Source organism: Girardinichthys multiradiatus, chromosome 14 (assembly GCF_021462225.1).
Source record: "Girardinichthys multiradiatus isolate DD_20200921_A chromosome 14, DD_fGirMul_XY1, whole genome shotgun sequence".
Classification (NCBI taxonomy): Eukaryota; Metazoa; Chordata; class Actinopteri; order Cyprinodontiformes; family Goodeidae; genus Girardinichthys; species Girardinichthys multiradiatus.
The window spans coordinates 12520891-12532625 of NC_061807.1; the positions used below are offsets into that span (position 1 = coordinate 12520891).

Sequence of the window (11735 nt, forward strand, 5' to 3'; positions counted from 1 at the left end):
CAAATTCAATGCAATTATTCTATGAAAAAACTAAAAAACTACTAAAATCTTCATTTGTTACCAAATTTTTAAAAATAATGATTAGTTCTTTATGGTTTTTGCCAGTTATTAAGGATCCCTGTGAAAGGTCTAAGGAGCCACTTGCAGCCTCCGAGCCACAGGTTGCAAATCCTTGGTCTGGATATGTTCTATTTCTTTCTTTGGTGTGTAATGTTTTTTTTAATCAACATTTAACAGGCTACAGCACACGAACTCAAGTACCAAACACATCAAGATATGGCGGTGATGTTCAGGTACATTCAGGTTCTCTAAGTCTGAAGCCAAGGTTCTTAACTGGAAAAAGGTGGATGCTCCCTCTGAGTCAGATGTCTGTTCCTCCAACATATGAGATCAACTGTCAAATGATAAGAGGATGGAGTAGGAGATCAATGTATGGTGATCCATGGTAAGGAAAGAACTGAGCCTGAAGCCAAAACTTTAATTTCATTATCTATATTCCAACCTTCAGCAATGAATTATGACCAAACGAACAAGATTCCCATGAAAAAATAAATGATAGGAGTCAGCTGAGTTGGTTAGAGCATCTGATCAAGATGCCACTTGGACACTTCCCACAGGGAGGAGACCCCAGAGGAAATCCATGTATTTTCTGGAGGGACTATATATCTTATCTGGCCTAGGAACACCTTAAGTTCCTCCAGAAAGAGCTGGGATGAGTTGCTAGGGAGAGGGACCAGTAAACTCTGCAACCCAGTCTTGGGTAAGCAAACGATAATGGAAGAAGGATAGATGGACAGTACTTACTAAAACTACAGTAACAAGAAACAGGGATACTTGGCATAAGGTGAACTGTTTAAGCTTCTCAGAAGCAAAGGTTTTACTTCCAGATAAAATGGAAAGTGACAGAATTTTGGGTGATATTTATTTAACCACTTGAGGGCACTCATTGAGCATTAAAATATATTATTCCCAGATGTTCAGTTAAGCCTTTTATTTTGAGAAAGAAAAAAAGCGAGACGATGATGTAATGGAAAAGTTACGTCCTGGTCATAACACAGCGGGACACTGTGAATACCACACCAGTAATAGCCATTATATATGAACTTTTCATTAAGGAAATGTGACACACTTACATTTTAAGATGTCACAGGGCTTGATGTTCCAAAATCTCCTTTGTTTCCTTATGTTTTGTCCAACGGAACGTGCTTTTTAAAAATAGCGAGAAACTATGTGACAGCAGCTTAAGATCATGTATTGAACTAATCTGGATTCTATTAAAATGAATGAAGTTGAATGTGAATGGACTGGTGTTGAACTGGAGTAATATATTACTAACCTGAGGTGAACAGAACCTGTGTTATTTTATTATCACATGGAGTTTTACATGTGAATCAGGCTTGAAGATTAGAACCATTTAAAGCTAAGTTTTGGCTCTGACTTCAGTGATTTCGCAAAATTCCCAACACTTTTGATTATAAATGCAGTAAATTACAGAGTAAATTATAGGACTGATGATTGTTTTGCAGTTTTACTCAATAAAAAATATATTTATCTCACCTATTTTTACCTTACCAAACTGTTGAGCAATATTCTTTTAGAGCCACTGAATCCAAATGGAGTGAATATTCAAAAACAAACAAAAAATAAAAAATAAAGTTGGTCATCTGATGTGTGGTCCTTTACATTTTTCGATACAATGTAGAGTTTCAATAATACCAGGATTCTGTTTTTTTTACATGCTTCCCATAATGCACCAAGTTCCTGAAAACCATCAAGTGAATAATGTGTTTGCAGAATTTGATTTCTAAGCACATCCGAGGCGATGAAGCTCTGATTCTCTGAAGGCAGAACGTCTCTCCAGCTGTGGGGTCACTCTGCTTTTTACCTTCTGTCATGTTTTGGTAATAAAGTCATAAAGGTAAATTGCACAAGCCTCCATTTTAAAGTATATGTTTTGATCAACTCTTTTGAAGGATGACAAGAGTTTATAAAGATGAAGTGTGTGTAATCATGTTTATTTATCGTGCTCTTTAAACTGCGGGTATCTTTCTGCTTCGTTTAGGCGGCGAGGAGAAAAAACGTTAACTTTATTTTTTAAATTGAGGATGTGATTCAAAAACGTATGCCCACCCATTTGTTTATGTTTCTATGATGCCCCTAATGATTCATTAAAACACATTTAAAACTGCCTCCCTGTAATGGATTAACCACTAAAACAGGATATAATGTAAGTTCCTGGGTGGGGTTTCACCTTTTAGTCTGTTTGCAATAAAACCATTAAAAAACAAAATGTGAGCGGTGCTCTAAACTGATTTCTCTCCTGTTTCAGCAAACCCAGATCATAGTGCAACCTTCAGATGTTTTGGACTCATTTGAGCCTCATGTAGTTATGTAAACACAAATACATCATCAATATACAACACAGGTATTAGAAAATTCATCAACGCCCTCCAGAAACCATGAATCCTTAAAAATCCTTAAATTACAAAGAGAAGGCTATGGACTGACGCTCCTCCAGAAGGCTGAGAGACTGTAGGAGAACTCGATTATAAAATGAAAATAAAAACCTTTGTTGGTTTTTCAGGTTGTTGTGATGAACTGCTGATATTAAAAACGTAAAATAGAATTTCTAAAAGATGTTAGAATTTCTGGTCTGGACTTAAAATACCAGACAAAGACCTGGAGGAAGACCTCTAGCTCATTTCTTCCCTAAGATAAGAAAAACATGCAGCTTTTGGTGATAGAAGTGAGAAAAATTTGAAAGATTTGAAGTTAAAAATGAGGCAGCTGGATTGGTTGAGATCCATTCCCAGCAGACCTGTACTTCACACAGAAATAAATATTTTTCAGACTAAAGGAGACAAAAACAAACAGCAAGTTGGTAGACATTTTAGAAACCTAAATACAGTTATGGTATAAAGAAAGTACACCCTCCTTCAGTCCTAGCCTTTTTATGTATCAGGACATAAAACGATCTGTTCCTTACTTAGTTATAAAATCATAAATATCTAACCTCAAACGTACCAAAAGGAAGGCAGATTCCTAAAGCTAAAAAGGAGATAATCATAAGAGAGTAGCAGCCAGGCATGTGACCTCAGGTGTTTGCTAACACAATGCCAGGGCAGTAAGATATCAGCAATGAAGCAACTCGTGTGGGTTATAAGACTGTTTCCAAACTATTTCAAGTCCATCATTTGAGACTGAGAACGGTTATTAAGACAAATAACAGAGCGGCACAGCGGTAGCTTTGTTAGCACTGTTGCCTTGCAGCCAGGACATCCTGGGAACCAATCCTAGTCTGGGGTCTTCCTGCATGGAATGTGCATGTTCTCTTCAATCTAAAAACGTGTTAGGTTAATTGGTCTTTCTAGATTGCTCTTTGGTGCATGGTTGCCTGTCCCGTGTGTCTCTGTGTTGCCCTGTGATGGACTGTCAATCTGTCCAGGTTGTACCTCACCTCTCGCCCAATGGCTGCTGAAAATAGGCATCAGATTTATAACATTTTACAACTACTAGGAAAACATTTGATTATGTCCTGTTATGAAAAACACTAGAAAAGAGGGGGTATATTCTTTTTATCATGACTGTTTGGGTTCTCCGTAGCAAAAATCTAATTTTTGTTTGAATTTGTTCATTTCAAAATGCTCAGGTTTTTGTAAACAAACAGCTGCTTATCCTAAAAGGCTGATATTAATTTATTTTTCTTACTGATGTCATTATGAGGTTGTCTGACTGCTGAAGTTTTATCCCAAGGAGCTGTTGTGTTAGTGCAGCTAACTTCATGAGGGCTTCTTCTTCCCCGAAAGATGAATTTAAGAAATGCTGCTCAGCTTAATTTCACTGTAAGTTGAAACTATCTCATCTCTACTCTGTCTGATCTTCCCTTCAGTGAGATTCTAACCGTCAGAGACAGAACCTGACTAGTTTCAGAAAGCTTTTTCAACCCTCCTTACATTGATGTTTCAGGTGTTTTTACTAAAAGAAAATACATTTTAAATGAGGATTTTTAAGTTTAGGATTTCTGGAGGACAAAAAACAGGCAATAAATATGTCCCACGGTTACCTAGCTAAGAGTAAAGTGATTATATGAAGGAGGAAAGCAGGCAGGAACGCAGCAAAAATCACGAGCTTGATGCAAGTGCCGAATAAATAGAAAACGTTCCCTATATGAGTGCTCTGAACATGGCAGGAGCTGTTTGACATTCTCATATGTAGTGCTGGGCGACAGTACATTACAGAGCTCTACATCCATCCATTATAGTCCAGAGGACAGACAGAGGAGGAGAAGGGAGGAGGGATGAAAGGAGGTGAAAAGGAGACGAAAACTAACATTTACAAAGAAGATGTAAGGCCGAGGTAACCCAGGAAGGAGTGTTTGTTGGAGGAAGGCAGGGAGAAGGAGGAGGATGAAGGGGAGCGAGGTTTCAGGGAGATGAGTGTTGTGATGGGGAGGAGAGGAGATAAATCTCTCCATCCTGCACGGTCAGAGAGCAGGGGCTGCAGCAGAAGAGGAGGAGGATGAGAGGAGGCAGTGTGAGTGCTGGCCGGCGTATGCAGCCGCTGGACGTGTTTGTTCGAGCGCTGACCGTCTCCGTGGTGGGCGTACGTCCGGTGTGTGTGCACGTCGCCGGGCGCATCGGCGGCGGCGGTGCCATGCGTGCCGTGCTTCACCTTGCAGTGCAGCCGCAGACTGTCCCGCCGCTTGGCGCTGTAGGGGCAGAGGCCGCAGGTGAACGGCCGCTCCCCCGTGTGCACGCGCACGTGCTCCACCAGCTTGTTGGCCGTCCGCGTCAGGTGACCGCAGCGGTCGCATCGGTACTGGTTGCCTTGGCGATGACCCTGGAAGTGGACCAGTAGCTCCTGTTGCCCGGGAAACGACCTCTGGCAGATGCGGCAACGATGCTCGGAGGTGCTCTGCTCCGGCTGCGTTGCCAAGGCAACCGGCAGAGCTCTGCCGGAGGTGGCGGGAAGTGTGACCGGGCGTCTGGAAGTCAGTCATATTAACGACACAAACATGATGAGGAACACAGAGAGTGAAGAGAACATGGAGCAGAACGTACAGAGCGAAATAAAAATGATTCAACTTCATATTTTGTGACGTCACAACCCCAAACTTTAACATATTTTATTGGGATTTTAGGGTAAAATTGTGATTGGTAAAAAAAACACTTCATTTTCAGCATTTTTTACAAATAAAGATCTAACAAATGTGGTGTGCATTTATATTTAGCCCCCTTTACTCTGACATGCTTAAAGGGGACATATCATCCAAAATCCACTTTTTAGCCCTTAAATGCATTTTGTTGTGTAGTAGGAGTCTGTTGAAGTGCAAAAAAGTTGAATTTAGTGCTGTGTAGATATCTTTATATTCTATTTGGGTCATGTTTTTGAGGCCCTTTTCTCCATCATCTATTACATTTTTCCAACCGTTACCTTACAGTATTACACTATTGTGGATCTGCTAAATAAGGTCAAGGACTTCTGGATGACCAATTTCACGTATCCATCATATGTATTTCTCGCTGTTATTTTGTAGTCCAAGCTTAAGTATCCCAAAGCTGCAAGAGGATAAGTCTAAATGTTCGGTTGTTGGGTGTATTTGCCGAAAAACTTCATCTGCTTTAGGGGTCAGCTAAAATGACAGCAAATGTTATTTTAGACATGAATTTATTGTGCTGATATGACGTTCTGGCCATTGTTCTGATAGCAGCAGCATTGTGACTACTGCTCTTGCTCTGGGTCACACCCTGGCTGGAAAATGCATGGACGTCCGTTGTTGACCTCTTTTAATCCATTTGGGAATAAAACATTTCTGCGCCACTTGATAATTGTATTTCTGTTATCAAACTACAAAAATAGCCAACGGGGGTGGACAGGAAAACTCTATGACCTGGAGGAGGCTGGGGTGTGAAGTGCTTCAACAACATTTAAAGAGACGGCACCAAAACAACTTGGTCTCACACACACCTCAGAACAGGTAAAAGAGGAGCCTATGGAGCAAAGCATTGCAGTTCCCTTTTATATAGACAACAACTGACTGATTTAAGGGTGAAAAGACAGGATTTAAAAGCATGATATGTCCCCTTTGACAAAATCCAATGCAACCAACTGCCTATTTAGAAAATAGAGTTAATTTAATTCCAGTATAAATAATTTTCTGCTCAGGCGTCAGGGCTGTTTCACTGCCAGTTGTACTGGCGCTTTCACAAAGTAGGTAGAATAATAAGGAAGGAGGATTAGCTCCAAATGACTGAACTTCCCCTCAAAAATCAACAGCTAGTTGGTCGAAACTTCGGCTGAATGTTTATTATTTTAGTTTTTTAAGCTCAGTTCAAACATGTTAAGGTAAAACAGTATCTGTATATGAAATAGAATAGTTATATACAGGATCTTTGTGTTCCTTTGCTAACAGATGTTTTTCTTTTAATTTCTATGTACTTATTTATCTTAAATGCTACACAAATTTTCACTGTTTGGGTAAAATGTCAAGCCCATAAAGCTTCATGATGTGACATTAACTATAAAAACCATACAAATAACTTTAAAACCTTTTACTAATTGGTTATACAATAGTGTAATCATCTTTTATTTCCTGAAAGTGAAGTTAAAACACTATTAAGAAAACAAATGTACAAAAGACTGACTGACTGACTGATGACTAAAAAATAAAACATTAGAGACTGAACCCACCTGATTTCTCCCATATCGCCCTGTATGTGTGTTTCCACATGGGCCATCATCTCTGCCTCCTGATTAGTTGAGTGGTCGCACCTGCAGCAGTGCAGGGAGAAGGAGCCGTGTTCCCATTGGCGGTGTTCCGTCATGTGACTCTTGAAAAGGGCGTGTCCCTCGGTCTCAAAGCCGCATACGTGACACCTAAAAGGAGGGATGGAGAGTGCAAGAAGCAAATGTGTTCATTATCTAAGAAAGATAGTATTTCTGGTGACGGACTCCAGCTTTATGTCATAAATGTTATGAAGCGTATTTTACCGATAAGTTATATTCTGGTAAATTAATGGGTAAAGGTAGCTGTTCTCAATAAACAGACAGGGGTAGGACGTGCTACTATTTTGTCATAATGATTTTGCCCATACCTTGTTTTAACTAAAGCCTAGTCCACACGGAGACAAAATCGGCACTGCGTCAAGAACAATTTAGAAACAATGTGTATGTAAAGACGAAATGTGTGCATACAGGTCCTTCTCAAAATATTAGCATATTGTGATAAAGTTCATTATTTTCCATAATGTCATGATGAAAATGTAACATTCATATATTTTAGATTCATTGCACACTAACTGAAATATTTCAGGTCTTTTATTGTCTTAATACGGATGATTTTGGCATACAGCTCATGAAAACCCAAAATTCCTATCTCACAAAATTAGCATATCATTAAAAGGGTCTCTAAACGAGCTATGAACCTAATCATCTGAATCAACGAGTTAACTCTAAACACCTGCAAAAGATTCCTGAGGCCTTTAAAACTCCCAGCCTGGTTCATCACTCAAAACCCCAATCATGGGTAAGACTGCCGACCTGACTGCTGTCCAGAAGGCCACTATTGACACCCTCAAGCAAGAGGGTAAGACACAGAAAGACATTTCTGAACGAATAGGCTGTTCCCAGAGTGCTGTATCAAGGCATCTCAGTGGGAAGTCTGTGGGAAGGAAAAAGTGTGGCAGAAAACGCTGCACAATGAGAAGAGGTGACCGGACCCTGAGGAAGATTGTGGAGAAGGGCCGATTCCAGACCTTGGGGGACTTGTGGAAGCAGTGGACTGAGTCTGGAGTAGAAACATCCAGAGCCACCGTGTACAGGCGTGTGCAGGAAATGGGCTACAGGTGCCGCATTCCCCAGGTCAAGCCACTTTTGAACCAGAAACAGCGGCAGAAGCGCCTGACCTGGGCTACAGAGAAGCAGCACTGGGCTGTTGCTCAGTGGTCCAAAGTACTTTTTTCGGATGAAAGCAAATTCTGCATGTCATTCGGAAATCAAGGTGCCAGAGTCCGGAGGAAGACTGGGGAGAAGGAAATGCCAAAATGCCAGAAGTCCAGTGTCAAGTACCCACAGTCAGTGATGGTCTGGGGTGCCGTGTCAGCTGCTGGTGTTGGTCCACTGTGTTTTATCAAGGGCAGGGTCAATGCAGCTAGCTATCAGGAGATTTTGGAGCACTTCATGCTTCCATCTGCTGAAAAACTTTATGGAGATGAAGATTTCATTTTTCAGCACGACCTGGCACCTGCTCACAGTGCCAAAACCACTGGTAAATGGTTTACTGATCATGGTATCACTGTGCTCAATTGGCCTGCCAACTCTCCTGACCTGAACCCCATAGAGAATCTGTGGGATATTGTGAAGAGAACGTTGAGAGACTCAAGACCCAACACTCTGGATGAGCTAAAGGCCACTATCAAAGCATCCTGGGCCTCCATAAGACCTCAGCAGTGCCACAGGCTGATTGCCTCCATGCCACGCCGCATTGAAGCAGTCATTTCTGCAAAAGGATTCCCGACCAAGTATTGAGTGCATAACTGTACATGATTATTTGAAGGTTGATGTTTTTTGTATTAAAAACATTTTCTTTTATTGGTCGGATGAAATATGCTAATTTTGTGAGATAGGAATTTTGGGTTTTCATGAGCTGTATGCCAAAATCATCTGTATTAAGACAATAAAAGACCTGAAATATTTCAGTTAGTGTGCAATGAATCTAAAATATATGAATGTTAAATTTTCATCATTACATTATGGAAAATAATGAACTTTATCACAATATGCTAATATTTTGAGAAGGACCTGTATTAGTCAATAGTTGTGCATAAGTAAAATCCAAAAGAGGTATTGTTTACAGTACAGACCAAAGGTTTTGGACACACCTTCTCATTCAAAGAGTTTTCTTTATTTTCATGACTATGAATATTGTAGCTTCATATTGAAGGCATCAAAACTATGAATTAACACATGTGGAATTATATACTGAACAAAAAAGTGTGAAACAACTGAAAATATGTCTTATATTCTAGGTTCTTCAAAGTAGCCACCTTTTGCTTTGATTACTGCTCCGCACACTCTTGTCATTCTGTTGATGAGCTTCAAGAGGTAGTCACCTGAAATGGTTTTCACTTTACAAGTGTGCCCTGTCAGGTTTAATAAGTGGGATTTCAAGCCTTATAAATGGGGTTGCGACCATCAGTTGTGTTGTGCAGGAGGTGGATACAGTACACAGCTGATAGTCCTACTGAATAGCCTGTTAGAATTTGTATTATGGCAAGAAAAAAGCAGCTAAGTAAAGAAAAACGAGTGGCCATCATTACTTTAAGAAATGAAGGTCAGTCAGTCCGAACAATTGGGAAAACTTTGAAAGTGTCCCCAAGTGCAGTCGCAAAAACCATCAAGCGCTACAAAGAAACTGGCTCACATGAGGACCGCCCCAGGAAAGGAAGACCAAGAGTCACCTCTGCTGCGGACGATAAGTTCATCTGAGTCACCAGCCTCAGAAATCACAGGTTAACAGCAGCTTAGATTAGAGAACAGGTCAATGCCACACAGAGTTCTAGCAGCAGACACATCTCTAGAACCACTGTTAAGAGGAGACTGTGTGAATCAGGCCTTCATGGTAAAATAGCTGCTAGGAAACCACTGCTGAGGACAGGCAACAAGCAGAAGAGACTTGTTTGAACTAAAGAACACAAGGAATGGACATTAGACCAGTGGAAATCTGTGCTTTGGTCTGATGAGTCCAAGTCTGAGATCTTTGGTTCCAACCACCGTGTCTTTGTGCGGCGCAGAAGAGGTGAACGGATGGACTCTACATGCCTGGTTCCCACCGTGAAGCATGGAGGAGGAGGTGTGATGGTGTGGGGTTGCTTTGCTGGTGACACTGTTGGGGATTTATTCAAAATTGAAGGCATACTGAACCAGCATGGCTACCACAGCATCTTGCAGCGGCATGCTATTCCATCTGGTTTGCGTTTAGTTGGACCATCATTTATTTTTCAACAGGACAATGACCCCAAACACACCTCCAGGCTGTGTAAGGTCTATTTGACCAAGAAGGAGAGTGATGGGGTGCTGCGCCAGATGACCTGGCCTCTACAGTCACCGGACCTGAACCCAATCGAGATGGTTTGGGGTGAGCTGGACCGCAGAGTGAAGGCAAAAGTGCCAACAAGTGCTAAGCATCTCTGGGAACTCCTTCAAGACTGTTGGAAAACCATTTCAGGTGACTACCTCTTGAAGCTCATCAACAGAATGCCAAGAGTGTGCGGAGCAGTAATCAAAGCAAAAGGTGGCTACTTTGAAGAACCTAGAATATAAGACATATTTTCAGTTGTTTCACACTTTTTTGTTCAGTATATAATTCCACATGTGTTAATTCATTGTTTTGATGCCTTCAGTGTGAAGCTACAATATACATAGTCATGAAAATAAAGACAACTCTTTGAATGAGAAGGTGTGTCCAAACGTTTGGTCTGTACTGTATTTTCTCTATAAGAATACAAAATTAAATGTTACAGCTTCAAGAAATTACAAACACAAAGTTCAAGTTTACAGTTGTGGTTTATTCTTTATGAATACAATATGCTATAACAGTTTGTGAATAAGATTTCTTTTCTATGAGAATACGAATTTACATCAGCGACTTGGTGTCACGTGATCTCAGGCTGGTTAGTGGAGCACAGAGTTAATCGATTCGCGTTGTGCATGCAAGAAGAAGAAGCAGCAGCACTAGCGCCAAGATGACAGACCAAGAGCATATATTAACGACATTAAGACATATATAAACTTTTTAACATTACCTGGCTGTGTACCGTAGTTTCTTGGTCCGTCATCTTGACGCTAGTGCTGCTTCTTCTTCTTCTTCTGCTGGCGGTACGCAACAAAGTCAGAAGTGCATAGCACCACCATTGTGTAAACTACACCCACTATATTCTATGTTTTAGTTTTGTATTTCATAAAAATAAGAACAATGCTTTATGTATAATACTCTTGACCCCCCCCCCCCCCCCCCCCCCCCATCTCTTCCTAATATCCCTTTTAGTCTGAATTATCTCCCATTGCCTTTTTCCGTCATACAATCTGGCGGTGAGGAGTGTGACAGCACATGCGCAACACGAATCGACTACCTCTGCGCTCCACTAACCAGCCTGAGATCACGTGACACCAAGTCGCTGATGTAAATTCGCATTCTCATAGAGAATGGGGTACAGCGTTCTTACCCCATAGAATGTGTGTCTACGAACATGAGCAGCACCACTGAAAATGCTGTAGTATATATGCCAGGCCCATTGGGGGCGCTGTGACTATGCAACAGGAACACACCAAAAACAGTGGAGAAAACCACCGGGCAGGCGCAGTTATTCCTGTGATTTATGTGCACAGAAGCCATATTTGGGTGTGAGGTTGGAAAAAACAACATTTTGATATTGTAAATCAGACCTCGGTGAGTGTTCTAGTATATATTTTATAATTAAAACGAATTTGATGGTGTGTTTGTGCTTTATACAAACTCACAAATAAAACCCTAAAAAACAAAGCAACATTACTCTTATATAGTGTTACATGTAAAGAGGTCTGATGTTTTTACACTGATCCCCGCAGATAAAACACTACATCTCTATGTTTAATAACCCTCAGTTCAACACAGCTTTCTGCATTGCATTTTGAGGTATTGGTAGCCAATAAAGGATTGGTAAAGACTTTATTTATCTGAACACAACTAATCATCTAAC

The 11735-nt window shown here is 40.8% G+C and overlaps 1 protein-coding gene across 3 annotated transcripts in view; it reads right to left on the bottom strand.

Annotated features, from left to right (window-relative positions):
- Window positions 1-1996: 1996 nt before the first annotated feature.
- Window positions 1997-11735, bottom strand: part of LOC124880904 — a 22913-nt gene continuing 13174 nt past the window's right edge. For all 3 annotated transcript variants that reach the window (XM_047386314.1, XM_047386315.1, XM_047386316.1), the window contains exons 8-9: window positions 6691-6876; window positions 1997-4984 (exon numbers count right to left, since the gene is read on the bottom strand). In XM_047386314.1, the coding sequence (XP_047242270.1) occupies window positions 4333-4984; window positions 6691-6876 (838 nt within the window). In that variant the 3' untranslated portion in view covers window positions 1997-4332. The remainder of the gene's footprint in view (window positions 4985-6690; window positions 6877-11735) is intronic.